This window comes from Danio rerio, chromosome 6, assembly GCF_052040795.2.
Source record: "Danio rerio strain M-AB ecotype USA chromosome 6, GRCz13ab, whole genome shotgun sequence".
NCBI classification, from domain to species: Eukaryota; Metazoa; Chordata; class Actinopteri; order Cypriniformes; family Danionidae; genus Danio; species Danio rerio.
Window position 1 is genome coordinate 26,813,193 of NC_141026.1, and position 27,214 is coordinate 26,840,406.

General features: G+C 35.7%; 1 protein-coding gene and 1 long non-coding RNA gene across 2 annotated transcripts in view; one reads left to right on the forward strand and one right to left on the reverse strand.

Moving 5' to 3' along the window:
• The window catches only part of tgfbr3 (transforming growth factor, beta receptor III), a 208,422-nt gene extending 192,889 nt beyond the window's left edge, over positions 1-15,533 (forward strand). Inside the window, 1 exon segment of the mRNA NM_001311172.2 lies at positions 9,014-15,533. Within this exon segment, the coding sequence (NP_001298101.2) occupies positions 9,014-9,132 (119 nt within the window). The 3' untranslated portion in view covers positions 9,133-15,533.
• Positions 28-23,891, reverse strand: LOC141386268 (uncharacterized). Its single transcript, XR_015493667.1, has 3 exons — positions 23,596-23,891; positions 4,956-5,006; positions 28-3,153 (listed from the first exon to the last, which is right to left on the reverse strand). It is a non-coding gene; the product is annotated as an uncharacterized LOC141386268 (long non-coding RNA).
• Between the last annotated feature and the right edge of the window lie 3,323 nt (positions 23,892-27,214).

A 27,214-nucleotide genomic window follows, 5' to 3' on the forward strand; every position in this document is an offset into this window, starting at 1 on the left:
ATTTATATTTTCATTTATTTTCCTTTTGGCTTAGTCCTTTTTATTAATCTGGGGTCACCACAGCAGAATGAACCACTGCATATATTTTACAAAGCGGATGCCCTTCCAGCTTACCCAATTAACCTATAGTGTGTGTCTTTGGACTTGTGGGAGAAACCAGAGCACACGGAGGAAACCCATGCGAAGATGGGGAGAACATGCAAACTCCACATATAAATGACAACTGACCTACCCGAGCCTCGAACCAGCGACCTTCTTGCTGTGAGGCTATCGTGCTACCCACTGCGCTACCATGACGCCCCAATATTTATATTTTACTTTATTTTCGTCTCTTTTCAATTAACTATATTTCTCTTTTATGTAATAATTTTGCCTAGTATAGTTTAGTTTAGCATAGCTTAGCATAGTATAGCATAAAAAAGCGGTCTAGTAAAACAGTCATTTCAAACATAGTTCTTCCTTCACATATAAAGCATAAAATGAGTACATCATTATAAGTACATAATGAGTACATAACTATGTAATATATATATATATATTGTCCCATACATCAGAGATGCTTCTATTTTAGGCAAAGCTATGTGAGGAATGTTGCGGGAGTGTGCTAGAAAACAGCTCCTTTAATCTTGTCATCATCCCTGTCATAGATCACTCTGATAGGTTAAGGACGTTGCCCCCAGTTCACACAGTGAGGGAGTAATACAATGAAGAGATGGAGTTTGGTGGACCAGGTCAACAAGCTGCCATCAAACTCTTTCCAACACAGACAGCAAAACTTTTTCTACAAATTTTTACAGGCACTGTTTTATTAAAGCATGTACAGTGGAAATCTAAATTATTGCCCTCAATGACATGCTTATTTTTTTAAACATCTCAAGTGAAGTTTAACAGAGCAAGGTAATTTTCACAATACTTCCTATTTTTCTTTAGTTTGTTTGTTTGGCTAGAGAAAAGGCAGTTAAAAAAATAAACAGCTTTTAAGGTCAATAATATTAGCCCACTTATTTATTATTATTATTATTTTTTTAAAACTACTGAACAAACCACTGCTGACTAGTGATTTGCCTATTTAACCGAAATAGCCTAGTTACCTAATTACCCTACAGTAGTTAAGTGGGTCCCACTTTATATTGTCACTTATACCTGAGAACTTACATGGTAACTAGATGTGTAAGTAGTATGTAACTACAATGTACACACTATTACATAGTATTTACTTGTGTAATACTGATGTATTACACACATGTAACAACACACTAAATAGTTTGTGCAAGTTCAAATGTGTAACAAGACATTGGTAACAACACTAAAAAAAATACACACCTGTAACAAGAATTACATAAGTGCATTGTGTAACAACAATATACTTGCAGGTGTTTTTTTCACTTCCACACCTGTTTGCATACCATGTACTTCTGAACACTGTATTAGAATAAGAATGGAAGAACTAACACTGCATTAGAAGGTTTTACCTTGTAATACCAGTGTAATTACAGGGTCAATTCTCAGGAACTGTCCACTCAATATAAATTGTAAAAAGGTCACAAATTACTGTGTAATATATAAAACATAAGCCTTTGTGCAACTGTTTAAAAACAGCAAACTTCTGCCAAAAAAGTAAGTGTATATAGTAATATGCCTTATGTCAGGCATGTCCAAACTCGGTCCTGGAGGGCCGGTGTCCTGCATAGTCTAGTTCCAACCCCAATCAGACACACCTGGGCTAGCTAATCAAGCTCTTACTAGGCTTTCTAGAAACATCCTTGCAGGTGTGTTGAGGCAAGTTGGAGCTAAAATCTGCAAGACACCCAGGACCGAGTTTGGACACCCCTGCCTTACATGTATGTTGTTTAAAGGTGAATTGTAGGATCACATCAGTAATACAAATTAAAGAGGTAGTCCTGTTACACATTTAAACTTACACACACTATTCAGTGTGTTTTTACATGTGTGTAGTTATGCAAGTATTACACAAGTAAAACCTATGTACCAGTGTGTACGTACACTGTAACGACATACTACTTACACATGTAGTTACCATGTAAGTTCACAGATATAAGTGACACTTAATATGAAGTGGGACCGTTAAGTCTTTAAATTGCAGTTTATGGCAAAAAAATAGTATCTTCCAAAATAACTATTAGGACATTATGGACTATTATCATGGCAAGACAAAAGAAATTACTAAATGTAATTTATTTCAAACTATTACGTTGTTTAAAAAGATGTCGAAACAGCACTTAAACCAGTGAATCCCATTGTGGGGGTCGCGAGATGGTGGGGGTTGGGGGGTGGTCGCATGGTGACTTCCAAAAATCTGATATATGTCATTAAACTATTAGAATTACCATATCCATTACCTAAATGATATATCCAATATCCAACACATAAATTAACAACACACAAAAAATGCCAGTTATGATAAAAATTAAACAAATGAATAATCACTTATGGTAGACTGTTGCACTTCTTTGTGTTGTCAATATGCTTGTGTTTATATAGTGCCTACTGGTGCATGTGCACTGCTGTGTGCAATGTTTGTATGTTTATAACCACCTCCCAGGATGGTGAGCGTTGCGAGTCATTGAATTGTTATTTTGGGGGTCATGGGCTGAAAAGTTTGGGAACCCCTGACTTAAACAACACTTGGGAAATATTTTAAAAAGGATTCAATTTTCATGGAAGGGCTAATCATTTTGACTTTAACTATATATTACCAACATATATGAGCACTGTCATGTTTATGATTATCATGATTAGGTGTAAAAAGAGAGGTGTACAGCTACAGATAAGTGTGAGTGTAATACACAAGAGCGCTGGATGAGGAAATAGGCTGTTTTTAGCTGGAGCTCTTGGCAGCACATCTCTGGCACATATTAGCAGACGAGGGGCCTAAAACAGGGAAGCAGACACACGGCTAGTCCAGCTCAGAAGAGAAGCACACACATACATAAACACACTTTCATATTTGAAAATTATTTACAGATGATTTTAAGAGAGATTTGGAGAGCATTCATTTTTGTGTTTTGGTCAAATGTAAAGTATGTAAAGTGAACCTGGAATTTGATGAAAAACCTCTTCAGTCTTCTGTCAGGCAAGACATCTACATGCATTCTTACTTGAGGCCTCTGATAAAGGAATGTTTATATCGATCTAGAACAATAATCAGGGAAGACAAAGAGAGAAGTATGAGACAGATGTAAGGGCTGTTGCAAAACCTCAGAGAGCAGTCTCCGTGGATGCCTTTTTTGGCCAAATTGAAAGACTTTGCGTGGAGCCTTCTGGGTCATTTAAGTCAATGTTGACGAGAAATGTTGATAGCGTTTTATCTAAGTGCCAATATTTATTTCACACCAAAGATAAGTGACTACAGACACGCATGATACAACACTCCATTCGTACTTTGAAGACTGCAACTGAATTTGTTTTGATTTTTAGATCTAACAACTCCAGAGACAGCATTTATTATTATTTGTCTGTTTAAACTGGCACTTTGAAGATCAGAGTGCGTTTTTTTATTTATTTAAAAGTGGCACTTTTTGAGTTATTGTGTAACAGTATGTAAGAGTATGTGGCCAAATACTCTGTAAAACAATTATCAGAAGGCCATGACATCAATTTTTATGTTACTTTAACTTTTTTAAACAAGTAAATCAGATTTCAGTTGATGTTGTTTTTTTATTAATATTATTTACTATACTATTTAATGTTTATGTTCATTTGATGTAAGTTGAAATTACTTAAAATTTAAATAATTAGTAATACCCCTGCTTGGCACAGGATGATAACCGTTTTCAAGGTATATCAAATTAAATTATTCATTCATTCATTCATTCATTTTCTTGCTGGCTTAGTCCCTTTATTAATCCGGGGTCGCCACAGCGGAATGAACCGCCAACTTATCCAGCAAGTTTTTACGCAGCGGTTGTTCTTCCAGCCGCAACCCATCTTTGGGAAACATCCACACACACATTCACACACACACTCATACATTACAGACAATTTAGCCTACCCAATTCACCTGTACCGCATATCTTTGGACTGTGGGGGAAACCGGAGCACCCGGAGGAAACCCACGCAAAGGCAGGGAGAACATGCAAACTCCACACAGAAACACCAACTGAGCCGAGGTTCGAACCAGCGACCCAGCGACCTTCTTGCTGTGAGGCGACAGCACTACCTACTGCGCCACTGCCTCGCCAAACTAAATTATTATTAATTATAAATCAAATTAATTAAATTAATCCAAATTAAAACTGCCATTTTTTTCTGCTCTAGGGTTCCTAGGGTATGTGTAATATTTTTTTATTTACATTTTTTAAGGACAACAGTATCTCTAGCAGAAAAGATATTCAAAGATAGCATTTTAAATTGTAAAGAAATCTGTGTTTTTTAACAAATGAAGACAGCAGAAGTCAATGATTTAATTATTGAATTATTTAGCCTGCCACTGTTTACATGTTTACTGTTCCAAAATATTTTAAATGTTTCTCAAAATAAAATATACTGTGTTTAAAGTGGAAAATATTTTTGTTTTTTACTCAGACATTTAAAAAGAATATATTTAAGAGCAGTAACCACAATATTAGGAAACTGAGAAAACGTGATATTTGTATCAAAGGTTATCATTCCATCCGAATCTTGTACCGGCCCATGCCTAGACCAGTTGGCATTTCATTGTCGAGTTTGCGTGTTCTCCTGATGCTCCAGTTTTCCCCACAGCCCAAAGACATGTGCTACAGGTAAACTGGATGAACTAGATTGGCTGTACTGTATGAGTGTGTGTGTGTGTGTGTGTGTGTGTGTGTTTATGTGTGTGTGTGTGTGTGTGTGTGTGTGTGTGTGTGTGTGTGTGTGTGTGTGTGTGTGTGTGTGTGTGTGTGTGTGTGTGTGTGTGTGAATGAGAGATTGTATGGGAGTTGTGGCCGGAAGGGTATCTGTTGTGTAAAACATACCAGAGTAGTTGGCAGTTCATTCTGCTGTGGCGACCTCTGATAAATCAGGGACTAAGTCAAAGGAAAAGTAATAAATTAATTATGAGTAACTTAAAAAAATTAAGGCAGCAGCATTTTTTATAAAGTGAGGCTTGTCGAAAGTATAAGTATTACTAAAACAACGAGTGTAAAACAAGCAAGCTTGTAAGAGTTGTTTGAATAAACTATTTGGCTTTTTCTCTGTTTATAATGGTCTCGTTCCTGTTTGCTGTTTTTTCAACCATAGTCTGACAACTCAAGTGAGTCACAGTTTGTACCTCGGTCTATTTCCCTGTTATTTCTCACTCTAGGTAGTTGGTTATTGCGAGCATAAAGTAGTGATGTGCTTGAAAACATCACTAGCCAATTGTTGTACTTTCTGCTTAAGACTGCAGTCTTCATGCAGTGTTTGTAAAAATGCATTTTTCATTCTTCGGTTATTCACCCTATTCTTCACCGACGAGCGGGTGCAGCCATTTGAATCTTTTTGGCTCGAGACTTCCTGTCTCATTCACTTCCATTCATTTTTGTACTTTAAAAACTGCTTGTTTCGCTGTTTGATGTCGCAAACTCATATTTACCTTATTATATTATGCTACTTGGTCTATATAGTCATGCAAACATTTGTTTGTAGAGCAAGTAGTTTGACCGATTTCTGCCATTAATTATTCCTAATTATTTCTCCCATAGCCGACTGAATCGGAAGTTCTAAGACAATTGCAAAAACATGCACACTTCCGCATTTTAGAATAAGGTTAATACTATTATTGCAAATGTATGTGGACCAGATGAGTTGCTAAGCTTGTTGACACAGGGGCACTGGCCCTAGAACCACCACTGACTGTGGGTTCACACAAGTTAGTGCACTTTCAGAGCTGGGTTGTGTAATCAGTGATTCATTCTGCTGTGGTGACTACAGATAAAAAAGAGAATAAGCTGGAGAAAAGCAAGTGATAAATCATGATTTACTTCTATAAAGACACTTTTTGCTAAAACATTCTGAGAAACACAAATCACAGTTCCTTCTACTCACTGTTTTTCAACTGTCAAAAATCAGAATACTTTGTCTTTTTTCATGTGTACGACTCTTTCTTAGTATTGTCAGGTGGCACGTCAACAGTACAGCTTGCTCATTCTCAAAATGTATAGGTTGTCTGAAATGCATACAAACTATATTAAAATACTGACCAGGGATAAAGTAAAAATACTAGCAATATGTCTTGTTGTGTGCCTGCCAACCTTTGCTTCCCTTTGTTTACTTTTTGGGGTACTTTTACTTTGGGATTCGGTAACACTTTAGAATAACTACTCGTTATAACTAGTTAATAGATCATCATTAAACTTTTAGTTAATAGGTTATAAATGACTTTTTAAATAAAAGTTAATAGTTTGTTAATTATTTATAACTGTGCCTTATAGATAGCCAATAGATAACTTAAAAGCTGTTAGTTACAAATTATAAATGACTTGTTAACTGTATTGTAATGATTTATAACTATACATAATAAATTAATTGTAGATCATGAACAAGATGTTGGTAAATTACTTACTAAAGACTTGTTCATTATCAGTTAATAGTTTATATATGTTATTAGGACGTTATTCTAAAGCTGCAACTATTCTTCATTTATTAACTGCTAGTAAACGAGGAATAGTTGCAACTAGAATAACGTCCTAATAACATACTTAAGCTGTTATCTAACACTTAATATATTAGCAAACACTTTACAGATCAGTTGTTCATAGTTTGTTAACCATCTACTAATACCAGTGAAACTTTGTAGAACAGCAAATGGATGGAACAAGTTTAAGCCACAGAAATTTGATGTGATATTTAAAATATAAAATGTTTGTACCTTAACGTTGTTCCACTTATTTTCTGTGTGCTGTATTTTACCAAAGAAACTCCACATACGGAATGTTGAACATTGTGTTTAATCTATAGAAACACACATACTGAGCCATCACATAGCAGAACAGCAGTATACAACATGAGGTTTGGGCACTGTTTGTGCTAAACATAAAAATAAAATAAATAAAAATTTATTTTATTAGAAAAGTTCTACAAAGTTCACTGGTATTAGTAGATAGTTAACAAACTATGAACAACTGACCTGTAAAGTGTGAGTTAATCAATTAGTTAAGTGTTAGTTATTAGCTCATGTATGTTATTGGGACGTTATTCTAGTTGCAACTATTCCTCATTTACTAACATTTAATAAATGAAGAACAGTTGCAACTTTAAAATAACTTCCCAATAACATATATAAACTAATAACTGATATTTAACAAGTCTTTAGTAATTAATTTACCATCATCTTGTTCATGATCTATTACTATTGCATTAGGTATAGCCATAAATCATTAAAATACAGTTAACAAGTCATTTATAACTTGTTAACTAACAGCTTGTAAGTTATCTATTGGCTATCTACAAGTCACAGCTATTTACAATTAACAAACTATGAACTTTTATTTAACAAGTCATTTATAACTCATTAACTAACAAATCAGTTAACTAGTTATAATGAATAGTTATTCTAAAGTGTTACCAGCAGTTTATGAAATCTGTTCAATGACACATCTGGTCAATGGGTGATATGGATGTTACCACAATTGTGTGTTAAAAGGAACCTAAAAGGCTGCAATGTATAATGTGTTGCCCATGATCCAGATCTACTAAACCAAAACACCCTATAACACTTAAAAAAAAACAGTGTCATCAGTGAAAGGTTGTGGTAACAATTTTGACCTTTTTTCAAAATAATCCTTGGGTATAGTACTTTTTTTTTTTGTTTTTTTTTTAGAATATTTGCTCAGAGTGAGCACACATAACATTCAGTAAACCGAATCTTGTTAGTGAGACGAAAGTGGCTTCATTTCCTATAACTTACAGTTGAGATAACTGGCCCCATTTTATACTCAGTGGCATAATTACTATGTACATACATTTAAAATAATCATTTAGTACAATGTACTTATTGTGAAGACATATTTTACATTGTACTGATATTTAAAAATAGATCTGCTTGTAATCAATTTTTGTAGTTACATTTGTAATTACAATGTTGACCCATCCCTTACCTTAATCCAACTTTAATCCTACCCATAACCCCTGACCTGTCCCTTAACTTACCCGTATCCAACTTCAGAAGCACCAGCAATACTATATAAGCACAATAAGTTCATTGTATGTATTTATTCTGATGTAGGTATATAGTAAGTGCAGGGGTGTATAGTACATAGTAAGTAAGACTGGTAACAGATTTGACCAAAGATTTATAGACAGACATTTTTCTAAGATAAACATTATTTTAAAACTAGTTCATGTTGCAGAATTAGAAAAAAAAAAGTAACATTTTACAATATGTGCCATGTACAATATTAGTTAATGTATTTATTATTAATGTATTTTACATGAACAGACAATGTGCAAAATGTTTGTTACAATATTTATTCAGGTTTGTTAACATTAGTTAATGAAAAAACAGTTGTTCATTGTTAACTCACAGTGCACTGATCAGTGTTAACAACTTAACATGCTCAATGTTGGATATCAATAATGCATCAGTAAATTGTCACCTTAGAATAATCAGGTTTTATCTGACATTTTTGTCAAAAGTTATTGACAAATACTTAATAAATGACAACTTATTTACATTATGGGATTTTTAAAAATATTTAAAACTTTTATTAAAAAAAAAAAAGTCACACACATACTGTTTGCTATATGGAATGCAAAAACCTTGAAGCTAGCACAGAGAGCACAGATAGAACCTTATAATTCCAAGGTGACGAAATGTTGAACTATGATCAACAAATACTTTAAAGGCATTATTCACATTCATACAGTAAATACATGAACTGATGTTAACCACGTGTCCTCTATTGTCAAGTTTTACCAAAAAAAGTTATTATTAGAAATATTATTTCAGGCTTTTATAAGTAAAGTGACTGTTTTCTAATGGTCACAAATCATAACACTTCATCTTCTTTTTTTTCCATGTGTCCCTCAACATCCTCTTTCTCAATGTTTTCAGGTGGCACAGCTGCAGGACAGCAGGTGCCGAGTTGTCCGCCAGTGTCTGAAAACAGCAGCGCGGCTCACAGTATCGGCAGCACACAGAGCACACCGTGTTCAAGCAGCAGCAACGCGTAGAACAGCTGGACTGACTTCTGCTTGCAGTGCCATTTGTGGAAGAACATGTGAATAAGTAGCACAACAGGCCTTTTTATTTTCATTATTTGAACTGAAATGTTTAGGCTGAGTATACAGTCCCGTTGAAATAAGCTACATTTACAGATGAGGGAAGAAACAAAATTGAGATCTTTTTTTTTTTTCTTGAACTCCACAAGAGTGCTGTTTTTGCCTTAAATGGTTGAGATCAGTGTGAAAAAAACAAAGGCTGTTTACAGCAGTCATTATGGCTCGAAGGCAGTCTCCAGCAACAGTTAGTACTGTGAGGTTACATAAGGGCTCTGTCTGGCTGTAAACAGAGATGCCTTGGCAAATCAAGTATACTTATATGGGTCAAAGACAAGATGTCCCGTTTTGGTATATATGCATCAAAATCATTTATAGATGGTTAAAGCATGTTCAATGCAAGTGAAGTGTCTACTACAAAGTTTTGAATAACTTTAGTGAAAATGCCATCTTTAAAAATTGTGTCATTCAGCATTATCATTTACATTGTAAAAAATGCTGGCTTCCACACAATTCATTTGTGTTAGGAAAACATGAAGGAATTAAGTTAACTTGTTAGTTTTTTTCAAATGTATGTAGATTGAACTTAAAACAATTAAGTTTCCCCCTAAAAAACTCAAGAACTGTGTTGTTTAATGTCAATTTAAATACGTAGTTTTATCAAAAAGCAATTTTTTTATAGTGTGTAATGAATACAAAACAAACAAACATTTTTTTTTTGCTTTAAAACAGGGGTCTCAAACTGCATTTGCATCATCTGGCCTGCAACTGACGTCAGAAATATAACGAAATTCGACCCAACAAAACTTTTTAATCACTACCATTGTACTGTCGCAAATAGCCACTTGTGGTTTTGACCCCCACCTACTGGGCATTTAAAGTACTGCACTTTATATTCAGGATACTTTTGGTTTCTCTTAGCATGTGGTCAAGAGTTATGAACATGCAGATTATATCTGGAGCTGATTTAAACGTTGAAATATATGTCCATAAGAGCTCTATTTTTACTAAAGCTCTATTTTTGTAAATATTCAAGGGTCATTTGATTATAATCCGTTTTATATCACCTGTATTGTGTTGTACAAACACATCTCCATAGCTTACACATTATGCTGGTGGTGTAAATATGATAATTTTGCTAATATTCAAATTAAATAGTCTCATTTAATAGATTTTCTTCATATGCATATTAAGATTTGTATAAGAATGTGCATTTGTAAAATTTGACTGCTGACTGAATTGAACATGTTCAAGTTTTACAAAAAAAAGAAAGATATTGAGAAGAACAATTGCTAGTAAAGTCACTAAAGTTACCCAGTCTGCTTTCTGCTGTTCTTGCTATATTTGTTAAACTTCTGCTTATAAGCAACAATTGATTGAGACAAAAAAAATATAGTTATTATTATGCCTATTATTATATTGAAGTATTTTCATAGCAATTTAAACTGCCCCTTTAATATGCACATTAAGAAACAAAAAGATGAAGCTTTGACTGCATATACGCTGGGGAAGAATGTCTGAGTGCATCAATTACATCAGGTTTCCACTTTTTTGTTGTGCTTGAATGTTAAAGCGGCCCTCCCAATTGTCAGTCACTGACAGTTTGAGACCTCTGCTTTAAAAGCTGCTGTTACACTGAATAATATTTTAATGGGGATCTGTTGTTATCTTCAGAAAACATTTTCCATTGCCATTTTTGCTAAAAAATGGAGTTAAACAGGACACGTTCTAATGTATATAAAAATTAGTAACACTTATAAAATAGTTAATGAATTTACAAACATGAACAAAGAACGAACTATACATATATTACAGGATTACTTTTAACATTTTAACAGTTCTTGTTAATAATCAATAAAGCCTGTACTTGTATTATTCATTCTTAGTTCATGGTGGTAAACACATTAGCTAATCTTTACTAATGGGACCGTATTATAAAATCAAACCAAAAAAATCAGTTAAAACTGTATTAACTTTAATTTTTGATGTAATATATTTTCATCTTTGACCCATATAAAATATTTGACTATATATGAACAGATTATGTTTATCTTTTTTTTTTTTTTTGGTAAATGTTAAAAAGGTCAGTTTGTCGATATGTGACTCTTAATACCCAGATACGTAATGGTATGCTGCATTGTTCATAATTCATACTATAAGTTTTATCTGCATGATGGCTCCGCAGTCTTCAGCATTCACGTTTTGTAAAAAAAAACTTTTTGGCAGTCTTTGGAATATTGTAAAATAATGTATATTCTGTGAATATTGTATGAAATTCATAGAGATTTAAAGTGGAATTAACTCCAAAAAGAAAAACTTTAGCTAAAACCAAATATTTATCAGAGGTTTAATAAATGTGTTAAAATGGAACATCATACATTTACACATACATGCACAAGCTCTTTCCCTCAAATGGAAAGTCACAATAAAATAATAGACAAAAATGTGTGTATAAAAATGTAGATAGCATTTGCTTTTAAATATGATGTTATTTTTATTCTCCCAAATGTTGATGTGTGCCACTATCAGAGTCTCTGTCATTTTACAAATGAATAGAATATAAAAATATAACATCAAAAATGGACTAATAGATTGTATAGAATGAGATTTTAAAATGCTGGGCATTAATATTCAACATTAGTCTAAAAAGTAGTCATTTTAGCATTTACATTTTGATATTTTCTTCTTAAGTTACTGAAATCAAAGGAAAGTTTGTTAAGAATGATTTAAACCATCTCAAAAGATGTACATAATCTGATGCCAAAAGAATGGCCGTTTATTTTCCAGCCTTTAAATATTACTGCAGCCCTGCGGTGTACATGTTTAGGTACTAACCTACCACTAAAGTGAACACAAAATCAACATTTCTCTAAAATATCATGACGCTTTTTTGGAATTCTGCTGTGAATGTGCAGAAGTTAACATTTTGGCATTTTGATAAAACATACGTACAGACTTTTACTGCAAAGAGAAATGTTTGAGTGCAAACAAAGCCAGAGCAATCCCACCGTCAAAACTTTAAATGAATGTCATAACATTGCGAGTGCCTTAACTTTAAGTATAAGCATTTTATATACTTACAAAAAAAAAATTAAATGAATGAGGCAAGAAGGGAAGTGGGCTTTGCTACGCTTTAAGCACAGTTTAAACCCACTGATGTGAAAATCCGCCAAATATATGCATTTAGTTGTTTGTTTTTAGCGTCTAATGTTGTTTGTGTGTGTATGTTTGTGTATGTGTGTGTGTTGCTTGCTACAGACTGTACTTATAGAATGTACTTTATTTCAACCCTCTATTTCTTTGTAAACTTGTATAAATATCTCCTGTAAGAGGAAAGAGAGTGAGAATTGAAACATTTATTTGTGTATAAAGTTATATATTTTTTCCAGAGATCTATATACATAGAGCTACCCTATAATTCTATCTGCATACTGTGAATTTTTGTGGGCATATTTCTATAAATGTTGTGTTTTCTCTAAATCCAAACATAGTCCTTGATGCTGAAGTGAGCTGCATTCACTTATATTGGCCTGAAATAATCAATTAAAGTGAGATATTTTATTATAGATATGTATATTTTTACAAGTAACTTTCATATGAGAACACTATATTATTTGGAATACAAAATATATTTTGGTTTTATCTCTCTTTTAAGCTCTTTGTTGTTTAAGTGTCTGCGTGTGTGTTTTGTCACACTGTAAGCTCTGTGTATTTTTTAAGTGAATGAATGAATGAAAATTCTTAAATCATGAAGCATGTTCAGACAAGTGAAAAGTATTGTTTTAATTTCAGATATAATGAGTTAAAACATTAAATTGAAAGCACAATAATTGGATAACACTTTAACTACACTATAAATCATTTATTAAGCATTATTAAATAGTTAATTCATTATATCTTTAGCATTAACTTTACATTAATAGATGTTAGTAAGCAGTTTATAACTGCAGATACAAATACTCTATTATTTACTTATAAGCACATTTATAATGCGCTTAATTATTGGAATTTCATACTTTATAATTATTATTTTTTATTATTACTAAATGAAGTATTGCATCATTTACAAACCAGTTTTTTTGAGAGTTGCTGGTTTTTAAGATCATTCACAATGCGGAAGTAAATGATTAATAAACTATTAAAATTAACATTTATAATTCTTATTATTCAGTATGATGATAATAAATGGTTTATTAAGTCAACTTTATCCAGTTCCGTGACCTAATGTAGTGATTTATGCTTTATAAATCCCTTATAAAAAATCCCTTTTTATTTTAAACAGGGAAAAATAATAATAAAAAAAATAATAAAACTTGCCAATCTTAACTAAAACAAAAATTACTGCGCAGTTTAAGCATTGCTAAATAACAGAAATGCTGCATCATAATATATTGTTAAATTATTTTATTGTTGTTGTTTTATACCAATTCCGGCAATGTTTAACCTTTACAGTAGTTTGACTTTTTTTTAGGTACGATTGGAAAGATTTATCGTTCATTTAATACTAAGCCTTTGTCATTTATTGGGGATTTATAAAGTCCTCACTTTAGATTAGCTCACAAAACTGAATGAAGTTGAGTTAATAAAGCATTTGTTAACATACATTTTAACTATTAATTTATGCCTAAATAATAAGATATAAATGTTGAATTGAATAGTTTATTAATCATTTACTTATGCATTCTGAATGATCTTTAAAAAAAAAACAACTACTCTTAAATACAAATGATATGTAAAGAATGTGATACTTAATTTAGTCGTGAAAAATGAATCAGTGACAAAGTAACAATTATTAAGCACATTTTAAATGTGCTGACAAGTCAAGAATAGAGCATTTGTATCTGTAGTTATAAACTGCTTGTTAACTTCTATTAATATAGAGTTAATGTTTAACATATAATGAATTTATTTTCTAAAGCTTAATAAATGACTCATAGTGTGTAGTTATTATAAAGTGTTAGCAATTACTTTATTTAACCCAGATTGGCAAATTTTTGGTGTAGTTTATTTATAAACTAATTTCGAATGGATCGCGTGATTATGATTTACCACAGCAGGTCCCGCATTAGCTAATAATGATCCTCCAATCATATGATTCCTAAGTCACTATAAATAACCACAGTCTTCATTCCACAACTATCTTCGTCTGGAACCCCCCCCCCAAACCTTTCCCACCACCACCCCCTCCTCCCCTTCTCTTCCTCCTCCTCACAGCACGGCAGCCCAGTGGTTAGCACTGTTGCCTGATAGCAAGAACATCACCTGCTCTGTTTCTTGCCAGGCCGGTTGGTGTTTCTGTGGAGTTTGCATGTACTCCCGGTGTCCACATGGGTTCCCCGGTTTCCTTTCACTGTGCAAAGATATGCATCATATGTAACAGACTGAGCCAAATGGACACTATCGTCTAGCTCCCAACATCAGTATTCTTAAAATAGTTCACCTTAGCCACTTCAGCCAGGGAGTTTTTGAGCTCTAGCTTAGCTCAATCTCCCGTTTCGCCCTGCAAATGGGAGGATCCCTTGAGCTCAGGGCTCTCTCCCAGGACAGCATGCCAAACAAGCTTATTATAAATCATCAGCTAACTTGAAACTTGTTTTAATGAAAAGCTCACTTTAAAAAAATAAATAAATAAATAAAACACCATTATTTAGCTGTCATTATATTGCTTCTTGATTTAAGAATTTATAGATATTTGGACTCGAAACATGACAAAAACTGTAAGAAACTCTTTTTGAAGTGTGTGAATTTCCTATAGTATTTTGTCTCTTGGGAATGTTTAAAATGATGCTGTCATGTCTAACAGAGGTTGAATCTCTGTAATGGAGAGTCATTTAATGGCTGTAGAGGAAACAGAGGCCTTATTGCTTTTCTCCAGAGGCCTTTCTCTCATTCCAGTAAACACTCTTTATTTTCGAACATAAGTTGATTCTGCTGTTTTACGCAGTGCTGTTTTTGTACGCTGAATGGTGAAATCGATTGTGCTGTCTTTCTTTGATATCTACCTCATTTGTGCGTGTCTGTGTGTGTCTTGTCATCAATATTATTTGACTGTACATACTGTATTGTGTTAGATAAAATATATCACGTCAACTATTTGATCTTATAGATTTGACAGTTCACGCCGTTTTGGTCATCTGAAAGATGTACTGTAAATGTGAACTTATCAGAAGTCAACTTCAACATTTCTAGGCTGACTTGCTCTGAAACTACACACTTTTTGTGACTATTTTGTATTTGTTTGTGTTTTGGTTTTTGTTGCTATGTGAATCTTTGTAGTGTTTGTAAATAGAACGTGCTGTAAATATGCATGCTTTATGTATGCTATGTATATACCAAATAAATTCTTGTAATCTTTTGAGAGTTTGTTTTGTGTGCTCATTTCAGACCTACACTATAGGCACCATTTTTTCAAGTGGTTTAACAGGGACATTACTTATTCACCTTATTCTCCGCCAATGAGCGGGCGCTGCCATTTGAATCTTTTTGACTCGAGACTTCCGGTCTCATTCACTTCCATTAATTTTTTGACGTTAAAAACTGCATGTTACGCTGCTTGATGTTGCAATTTGATATTTTTTTATTATATTTTTCTACTTGGTCTGTATAGTCTTGCAAACATTTATTTGTAGAGCAAGCAGTTTGACCATTTTCTGCCGTTTATTATTCCTAGTCATTTCTCCCATAGGCGACTGAATCGGAAGTTCTAAGACAATCGCGATAACAGGCGCACTTCCGCATTTTAGAATAAGGTCAATACACATCAGTGTACATTTATTTCCATTAAAACTGATATGTTGATTGCCTTTATAGAGTATTGTTATCATGTGCAATACTGTAATCAGCTCTCTCACCAAAGAATTCAAACATGTGCATGTGTCACGATCACCAGCGATCTAACCACAAGAGTTCACTGGAAAACATTCACACTCACATGAACTACAATTCTGCCTCATAATTTGACTACAAAACCCAGTCATGCATCACACACACAACCAGTTCTAGATCCTGACTGATTACACTCACAGCTGATGCTGCTCAATGACAGATTACACACATATATATTTGGCTCACTTTGAGACACGGCTCATGGCTGAGTCTTGTTATCTGTTCTAGAGACCTTACAATGCGTTTCCTTTGTCTTGCTTTACCATGCTTTTAATCCTTGCCTTGTTTATTTGTTTAATCCTGTTTGCTGCCTGCCTCTGACCATCTGCCTGCCTATTGATTACAATTCTAGACATATACATCTGTTTCCTCCTGTGTTGACCACAATTGGCCCGACTTCGCTAATAAACCTGCATGTGGATCTGCACCCCTGTTGTCAGTGTCACATCCCTGGTTAAAGCATGCTGTAAATCAAGTAAAACTTTTTTTTTTTGCTTGCTGTAGTCTTTTTTTTCTGTCTGTAAAACTGAGTATTATTATTATTATTATTATTATTATTACAGTTTACATTTCACTGATTCAAATGATCTGACCAGTTTCATCTATATCAGGGTATATAAACTTGCTCCTGGAGGGTTGGTGTCCTGCATATTTTGGTTCCAACCCCAATTAAACACACCTGAACCAGCTAATCAAACTCTTTCTAGGTATACTAGAAGCTTCCAAGGAGGTGTGTTGAAGGAAGTTTGAGCCAAAATATGCAGGACTCTGGTCCTCCAGGACCGAGTTTGGACACCCCTGATGTATATGATTCACTGATTCACATGACCTGGTCAGAACAAGTCTTCAGTATAAGATTGACTTCCTAAAATGATCTGCTCAGAGCAAGTCTTTAGCTTATAATTCACTAATTTACTGATTCTCATGACCTAATCAGTGCAAGTCTCCTCTAAATGATTTACTGATTCAAACAACACAGGCTCATTTTGAAAACGTATCCCTATAAACCTTTCTGGAGATTTTGAATTATGTAGCCAGAGCTACGCATGGCTGGATTTCGTCTTTGAAAACGAATGATACAGGGCAGTATGATGCCGTTGGTTCTTTTTTTGGCTCAATCAGTTCTTTTAAAAATACTATCGGTTGGGTTTAGGAAAGTGGGAGAGTGGGGGGATCGGTCGGTTGGTCAGCCAGTCAGTCAACAGCAGCCTCTAGTGAATTTATGCGAGAAGAGCAAGCAAGAATGGCACGCACAAAATAAGTTATTGAATTATTAAATCTTAAATATAAAAATCCTGGTTGCCTTAAATTTTTAAGCTGAACTGAATTAACCTTATGAGTCCACTGAACTTATATTATGTTAAACTGACTTAAAAGAGCTAGCTCAACTTATGAAATTGGGTTACAATTTACCTATAGTGCAATTTACCTATAGCGCAATTCACCTATAGTGCATATCTTTGGGCTTATGGTGGAACTGAAGTATCCTAAGGAAACCCTCACGAACACAGGTAGAATTTGCGAACATGGAACAAGGGTTACTTTAGTAGCCGGAGTGTTAAATTACTTTTAGACAATGCTGCTTTTGTCATGATTTAATTGTTAATTTAAACAACCTTTGAGTATTAAAAATTGGAAAACCAAATGAAAGAAAGGCCAAAAACAACAAGAAAAGCAAGCCTGCACAAACTGGAAAGTGGTGACATCATTTTTTTAAACTGGCCAGCACTGATCAGTGTGGGGTAATAGACATCATAGAGTCTGACATCATCACTACTGGAAGAGACCAGACTATTGGTCTACTTGATCAACTGACTGTCATTCACGGGACGTTTCAATTAAAGTTCTTTTCCAGATGAATATTACTTGCGCTAATGTCATTTGTCAAATTGTTTATCAAATTTTCCAGGAATTGATTTTTTTCCAGATGACCAAATCACAATTGGTTCCAAAGAAACTGCGCTAGGGGGGATTCACTTGATATGGAACAGGCTTTGTGTTTTAACAATGACTCAATGTAAGTCATCATAGTTTATTTTGGGTTTAAGTAATGCTTCAAAAGAGACTGAGGTAAAGAGTTGACTTTGAGGTTGAATCTCTGAACCACTTGAAGTAGTGAAGTGGAATATAAAAAGTGGAATATAAATATATATTTTTAATAAGATAAAACTGGGGTCTTGTCTGGGATCTAATCTCAGGATGTGTTAGGACTCAAAGAAAGATGTTTAATTTTTTTTAAGTTTCACAAGTACTTGTGCAATACCCAAAAACATTGTACAAGATAAGATGATTTTAATTTATTTTAACCAAAAAATCATTTAAATATTAAGTAATGATCATCTTCTATGAAAGCATTGTGTACGTCATACAGCAAATATATCAAAGTTGAACTGAATTTGTTTAAATTCAAATGTCATTTTCTCAGTATTTTGCAAACCATGTTGGTCAAATATTGCCATATCCGAACTAATATCTCATCAACAGAAATGTTATGTATGCTTTACATTGTGTATACATCACGATTTCCAAAACAAATGACGCTTATCTGTGGTTTTGTGATTTAAGAGCACATTTCAGGGACTTTCACACTGGATAAACTTTTTGACAGTTTCTAGAGCTACTGGAAGATGAACCCACTTTTTGGCATGTTCACACAACAGTAACTGAAGATTATTCCGTCAAGGATTGGCTTTTGGGGGAACTTCACAAAAAGGGTCTAATCTACACACATAATATGCCAATTGGCCAAATGAATGACTTACAAATAACCTGTATTGTTTTAGAGTTTTCCAAGACATAAACATTCAGTGTGTAAGTTCATGTTAGCGCCATTTTCCCATTGCTTTTGTGGCATTGTGTTCTTTTCTCAGCCTAAATGTTTCGTACTATAGCAATACAGTTATCATAGGTGAGTTAATCCTCCTTTATACTGTTTATGTTGAATACCTTATACAGTCTGCCTATGCTGCATATATATTATCTAGAAACACAAGGCACGCAATGAAAAAAGCTAAAAAAAAAATTTCTTAGAAGGATTTCAAGAGTTCACACTTAGCTGATGATTAATTGTAAAAGCTTGTTTGGCATGCTGTCCCCGGAGAGAGCCCTGAGCTCATGAGATCCTCGAGCCCAGGGCTCCCTCCCGTTGCAAGGCGGGAGGGGAGTTTGAGCTCAGGTAGATCTCGAGAACTCCCCAAAATGCCTTTGTATAGCTCGGGACAGCAGCCGCATATTGAAGAGCCCCCCAAAAAGCAGGTGTAACAAAGCCATATCTGGCTGCTGGATATAGCGTTGATAGCTTAGGAAGAGAAGCTCCTGCAGGAGCAGAGCAAAGTAGACTGCTAGAGCCTAGGCGGGGTGAGGGCAGGGCTGGATTGACTCCGCGGGAGTCAAGGCTCAAATATATACACCCCTGCGGGGGTGGGAACTGGGGTTAGATTGCTAAAGCAAGAGTCAGGAAGGTTTGGGCGGTGAATACTCCTGCATGAGAGGGTGGGAGGTGGCCAGGGCCTGAACTCCTGCAAGAGTTGAAGCTCGTTTTAGTCGCTCCTGCGGGAGCTAGAGCTGAGGATTGAGGGCCTAAGCGGAAGGAAGAACATAGCAAATAAGCGACGCTGAAAGAAAAACAGTTAGCGGAGAACTCAACGCTGGAAAAGAAATTGAAGAAATAGAAGGGTAAGGAGATAAGAGAAGGGTAAAGGCAGCGGAAGCACTCACGCTGTAAGGAAGAAAGAAGGGGCAGATAATTGCCAGGCGGAGAATCTCGACGCCAGAAAGAAAAAAAGGAGTATATAAGAGTATATATGCATATATAAATATATATATGAATATATATGGTTATTAAATAGGTAAGGGCCGGGCATGGGCGGTGATTGACTCCTGCGAGAGTCGAAGCTCGGAGCGACCCCTGCGGGGGTCAGAGCTGCTGTGAGCATTTCTCAAAACCCAGTCAGTCTCCACCGCCCCCTCCCTTTCCTAGACTTCAGCAGGAGGTGGCCGGGGCGGGACTCTTGCGAGAGTCGAAGCTCGTTTTAGTGACTCCTGCGGGAGTTAGAGCTGAGGATTGATGGCCTATGAGAAAGGAAGAAAAAGAGAGGGCGGAGGAACTCGACGCTGAAGGCAGAAAAGGAGAGAGGGGATAACCTGCAAGCGTGTGCATGCACATGCGTCCATTTGTGCTTCAGCATATGCATGCAAACGCATCAGTACAGGTATACATCGGATGTACGCGCATAACGTGCAAATACACACATACCCATGCGCACCCATACACAAGCACGCACACATGCACACTCACTCCAGCCTACTTAGGGTCGAGCTTGTACCCTTAGTTGGAGTTTGGTATTTAGCTAGTTAGGGCTAGCTGGGCTGTCTTGAGGTGGGATTGGCTGAGGCGAATGTAAGCTTTGAAGGCATCAGAGGACCAGCGGCCATAGCCTGGATTTGGTGAGAGGATAGGCCTTGTGAGCTGCTGTGGTGGCTGCGCCGATTCTAAATGAATGGCTGGAATACAATTCAGGGGGAAAGCCTGAAGGCGAAGGACTTCTTATAGGTGTTTTTGAAACCAAAAACGGGTTACTAGACTATTAGCGTCATCAGTAAAAAGTGGGGCATGTGGGCTTAATGAAAAGGGTGAGGGTTTCAGCATTCTGTAGTGTTAGATCAGAAATAGTAGGGTGTATAGCGGGGTTACGTTTGGATGCGATAGCCATTTCTGAACACCTCAGGAAGCCAAAATAGCCAGAGTAAACATGGCGTCTAGTGCACGGGCTGGATGCAATGGGTGGTTTATGACAATATCATTTGTGAATAATTTGGGACAGGAGTTGGATGCTAGTCTGCTTCTGGTGCCAAGAGCCGAAGTTTCTAAAAAAGAAAACAAGAGAGAATCAGCAATTTGATTTTTGCAACCTGGGGCCACGTTGAAGTGATACAGTGACCCTGGTAAAAGCCGCCAAACCTGGCTGAGTGGGCAGTGTCAGTGAATAAGTTAATATCCACCGGAGAAGAATTTAAGTCGCTGTAGAAAAGGAACAGCCGTTCCTTCTAAACTGGGGACTGAAGAGAAGAGCTAAAGGAGGTATGGAAGGAAGGGATGCTTGAATTTATTCGAATCTAGGTTGATGCCCAGGAATTCTATAGAAGTGCTGGGACCAGCTGTTTTCTCCTCTGCAAGGGGGATCCTTATATACTCGAAACCTTTGGGTGATCATCAAGTATTTAGCCAGGGGCGAGGAGAAAATTGTCAAGGAGATGGCTAATGTGCGGGATTTTGTAGTTATTGTAAAATCCAGCATGCTGCTTCTAAAAGCATGTAAAAATTTTGGGGCTACTTTTGCAGCTGAAGTTAATCGGACTGCAAAGTAAAATTGTGTGCGCCAGTTGATGCCAAAAGACGCTACAAGTTTGGGTGGATTGGCATGATGTGGAAGGCGAATGAAATATAAATTTTCACCAGGCGTTGCAACCGACTATTCTGATAAGGGAAGTGGCTTGGTTTATTTCATGGTAAATCGGCGAGTATTCGTCAGAAGGAATAGTGCTGTTAAATGCTGAGGAATATAGAATCGTGAGGAGCGGAGACCAATAATCAAGCGTTTTTGCAAGAGAATTTTCAAGTCGCAATGTCAAAAGGACTAATACAAGAACGCTGAACAGTGAGGCAAGAATGGTACTATCATGAATTTATTATTGATTCTTTTTTGATTAACAAATTCACTGTTGCAGGTTCGGTAGTTGCAGATTGTAGCAGAATAAGTTTAAGGAAGGGAGAGCTGAAACGCCTGGGTTAGATCCTTGGGTTAGACCTGAAATCAGAAATCAGAAGTTAGTATTAGGGTGCCAACGCAATTTAAAGCAAGTTGAGAAATATGGTATCAAGGATGTGAGCTATGTGAGTGGAAATTCATCCTTTATGTAGAGTGTGATTGTATTTGAAGTGCATATAAAATGTAGTGGGTTGGATGAGGGTCAGGTTCTGCAGCCGAATGTCATGGTCTTTTTGTTATGCATGGTCTGATAGCTTGATGTCGCTACGCGCAAGGATGGTAGAGGTGAGCATTCATCTCCCCTCAGAATGGCAAATGGATGGAGAGCTGAGGATAAGGGGTATGGTTTGTCTGGTGGTCCTGGAAGTATTTATTGAAGATCCGTTGTCAGAAATGTCCTCCTATTCATAGCAGCCAATTAGGAAGTTTGTTTTGTTGCTGTTTCACATCCAACTGACTTGCCATTATAAGCTTACATGAGACACTAGTCTATGAATAAATGAGTGACTGGTCTAGTGTAATTGGACCTCAGTGCTCTGTGTATAATTTTTTATTTTTTTATTTATTTTTTAATTATTTTATTTATTTATTTATTTATTTATTTTTTATTAATTAATATTTTTTTTTATTTATTTATTTATTTTCAATTGCTAACATCAAACTCTGAACTCTATAAGACTTCAAGGGCAATGTCACCACTTAGTAAAACTGTGAATGGAATGTTAGTAATTGGCTTTACTTTAATCCATGAATAACATTTTGTTGGTATTTTAACTTAACTACATTCACAAGCGTGTCTGGCCCAAATTCATTCATAAGACTTGCAACAGAGTCAAGAGAGAGGGCGGGACCTTCTCCAGAGAGCTCATTGGATGGTGACGCTTCTCCTTACAGCTATTGGCTTAAAGGAGTGTCAATCGAGCGTGCCAAAAGTGAAAAAGCCCGGCTGCCATTTTGTTGATCAAGTTCACCATTGTTAATGACTTGAGCTGTTGCTCTGCTGAACATTCCAGCAAACAAGCTGTTAAATGTTATGGATCAGTGGACTGGCAAGAGGCTTGAGAGGCAAGTATCTTTAGTTAGAATCATTGTTTACGCTAGTCTTGTTATTCAAAAGATTTATAGATGTTTTAGTCTAAATGTTTAGTATAGTTATTTTGCAAAGCTTCCCTTCATGTGCATAGCATGTGCACCGCTAGGAAAAAGGAAAGGGTTCAGTTTCATTGCAATAGCTTTGGAGTTTTGGCTGTCATTTGCTGGAGAATAGGGTTAAAGATACAGCAGATGCGTTGAAGTGGAAGGTTTGATGTTTGTTAAAGTTGTTGATGCAATTGTTGGAGTTGTTTGAAGTAGTAATAGTAGTGGTTGTTGTTGCTGCTGTTGTTGCTGCTGCTGTAGATTGTAGCTTGTAGATTATGGCTGGTAGCTTGTAGATTATAGCTGGTAATTTGTAGATTGTAGATTGTAGCTGGTAGATTGTAGCTGGTAGATGGTAGATGGTAGCTGCTAGATGGTAGCTGGTAGCTGCTTTGGTTGTCCATGCTGGTTTAGAGTAGGTTCTTCAACGGAGCTAGCCACGGTGAAGCTGCCTCTTCAAAATGAAGATAGCAGTGGAATGAACCCTAGGGTATTTATAGTAGTTTAGGAGTCATCTGATTGGAGCGTAGTTAATTAGATAATGCGGATCCAGCCGCTAGCAATCATAAGCACGTGATTCTCTCGAAATTTGTTTATACATAAACTTCACAAAGTAAAAATAACTCACCTGTCCTTGGTTGACCTGAGGGAAATTGAGTCAGTTTTTTCTTCTTTTCTTCTTCTTTTTTTTTAAATTAACTATCCCAATCAATTTGCTAAGGGTGAAGGGAAATTAGTTGATATTGAATGGCCTTTAAGTAATGGTTCTGAGTATAAAATTGTGTGTTTTTTTTTTTTTAATTAATGATTCCCTATCCTCAAATGACACAGTCTGACACCTGCACCTGCAATTCAGGCTGAAATCCACAAATATGAAGCAGGGTCTCAGTTTAGTCCCAGTCCAACAGCTGGCCAATTTGCCACAGGAGGGTTTAAGCATACAGCATTAAACATGGCTGCCAGTATCTATAAAATGCATTTAATTTTGCTGAGTCGCCAACTCTATTTTGATTACAGCTCTGGGGTGGCTGTATATTTAGTTTAAGAAAGGGAGGGAGCTCATTATTTATAGCTGGAAACACTGGAGAGTCTCCAGCGCTGAAATCTATAGCCATAAAATTAGACCCCATTTAATAAAACTGCTCTGTCATAATTCTGTGCCAACAAAAACCAACACTGAAATACACACAATTGCACATATAAGCATACATGTGTATTATGTAATGCATCTTAGAACGGTAAATGCATTTATGCTTACACGTGCACATATTTAGCCAAGTACAAATAAAATATGTATGTATGCAGCATGTTTCATCTCTCCATATAATGAATGTCTATAGGATTCTAAATTATCAAAATCCAAAAAGGAAATTAATTCATATAGCACGTCTTCTAATGTGTCACAATCAGTCTGTGCATTTTAAACAGATTGAAATTTAAGTGCACCAGAGAGGTTTGAATTTAGTTATACTGATTAATCTCTAAGTATGTTTTGGTCTCCAATGACTTTCATAATATGCAGCTGAAAGATTCTTTAAAATATTATCTTAATTTTTTTTTGTACTTTCAAAGTGCTGTTAACTGCTATTTTATGAATCATTAGGAACCACGGCTTCAATTTCAGATCTCCTGAAATTTCCTGCTGAAGAAAAATAAAAGTCACATACATCTTGGATGTTCTGAGGGTGAGTATTAACCAATCCAGGCTCATTCTAATTACCTACCTCTATTCACATTTCTGGAGAGAACAAAGTATGTCCCAGGAGCTATGCTTTTTTTTTGCCATTTTTGTGTTCAAAAATCCACTGTGGCCACTTTGTGTGCTATTTTGAGATGTCAAATATCTCTTGCCAGTGCCATTTGCGCCTGGCCTTTTCACGTGAATCCACTTGAGGCCCCTGTTGACTAACTCACTGACTGACTGTCCAATCGACAATTCCCCCCACTCTTCCCTTCCCTAATCCCAACCAATAGTATTTTGAATAGCACCTACTTACCCTCCAACCCACTTCCATAAACTTAACCGCAGTGTTTCGCAACTCTGCTATGCATCTCAAGTCCGAAACGTACGTGTAAAGCTACCAGACAAGCTGGTAACAGCAAAAAAGCTGTCATTAAGCAGGTAAGTGGTCAGCTAGTTAACGAGAAAAGGAATGACGGGATACCACCAGTATTGTTCATTTTAAAGATAAAATGCAGCAATACGTAGCTCTGGCTACATAATTTGTGATCTTCAGAAACATATATAGGGCTAGGTTTTCAGAATGAGTCAATGATGGTATTAACAAATAACTTTCAATTTGGAGAGAGAGAGAGAATCTTACTACTATTACTATTTTCATGGAAGATTCTTTAAATGCAAATGAGTTGCTGATTTCTACCTATTTTCCAGATCATTGAAATGTCTCGTGTAACATTGTAGTTCTTTTTAATTAGACCGTGTCAGTTTAAACACCTTATATACTCTTTTCAAAGAGCACACATCTACTGAAATAAAGTTCATGTTAAATGTGGTTATTAAAGATGCCATACAATAAAGATCTGAATATGCATAGCTGACATAGAAATGACATGAGCATCAAACTGGTGAAAAACAGGTCAATCAAAACATAACACTGACTGTGATGATTTACACAAGATCATTAATATGCTCCACACGCCAATTTATTGACCACATTTCCTAGTGCGATTACATCAATATTTTCCCCTTTATTTTAAGTTTATCTAAGCTTGTGTTATGCGTACTATGTATATGCGACTTTCTGTGAAGGCTATTCTGAGAAACAGGCAGCCAAGCATTGCCAAGAAGCATCTGATGTGTTCACAGAGCATCAGAATGCAAAATGTTGAATATAAGGATTGAAATACATATTCAGTGACAGTGCCACCTTAGAGAATCATAAGGTCTGTGTAACTGTAACTTTTGTTTAGGTTAATGTGCACTTTGTGAAATATGATGTGTGTGTTTGCAATGAGTTCAAACACATCAATTTGTGAATGTTAAGGGGTTATTTGCACCTTTATGCACTTTGCCATTTCACTCAGCTCTTATTAATCTGGACTGAAAGGACATCATTACATTTCATAAATCTAATCTGAAAATGCGGAGTTTGATATGAATTCCTGCTTGTGTTTTTAAGTTTCATGTTAAACATACAACACATGATTAGCTATCAATGTCTAATGAAAAGCTTATTATTTCTTTCATGACCTCTCGTTAGCCTACTGTTTTACCTTATTGGGTGGTTGTGCAGTAGGTTTAATTAACAAATTTTAGCTGGTTCAAAATGCAGCAGTTAAGGCTTTCTAGAACAAAGAAATATGATCATATTAGTCAGATATTAACTCCCCAGTATTTGAGGGAGCTTTTGGTGGTTTTAGATCATTTCAATGTGGTGATGTCATTGGTCCATGAACATTTCCTGCTTGTTGTCAAACTATTTCATAACTGTAACAAGAGGCAATTTAATTATAACTTCTTGTTAAAACAACCATCATGACATATTTTTTTTTTCAATTTGTGGACCTTTTTGGATTCTCGAAAGCTATATAAATTAAAAATGTAAAACAGGTAATGTATTGAGACCATTGTTATTGTTCCCTCAAAATTGTCAAAATTGTCTATTACAGCCCCTCCAGCCTGATCTCACGAGAAAATCTAAGTATTTTACGTTTTGCCAGTTTAGTGGTTAATTCGAACAAATTGGTACGAGTTCAGTCATACGAAAATGTACGATTTTAAAAAGGAGGCGTGGCACCTAACCCCACCCCTAAACCCAACCGTCATTTGGGGATGAGCAAATCGTACTAAATTGTACAAATTAGAATGTACAAATCCATACGTATTAGCCACCAAATCAAAAGAGTTACGAATTGCCATGAGATTGTTTTGGCCCCTTCTGTCCATTATGCCTAATTCATTCTGGACAATTGATTATTCCTAGAATATCAAAACAAACTGTAGGCATTAGTTCCTGTTCATATCTGGCACCTGAACTCTGGAACAGCCTTAAAAGACTTAAAACGTTAGCACCTCAAACAAAAACAAAGCATTTTGAAATCCAAATTTTCTACATGATTGTTAGGCTGCATTAATTAGAGCAACACTCGAAACACTTCACAAAAAGACATTATTACTTGCAATCTACACATAAATTAGTCTTCATAATCCTGGACCTGGTCTGTATCCTGAGCAGATCGCTGTCGTGGTAAAAAAAACCTCAGCAACAGACGAGTCTCCGCATTCA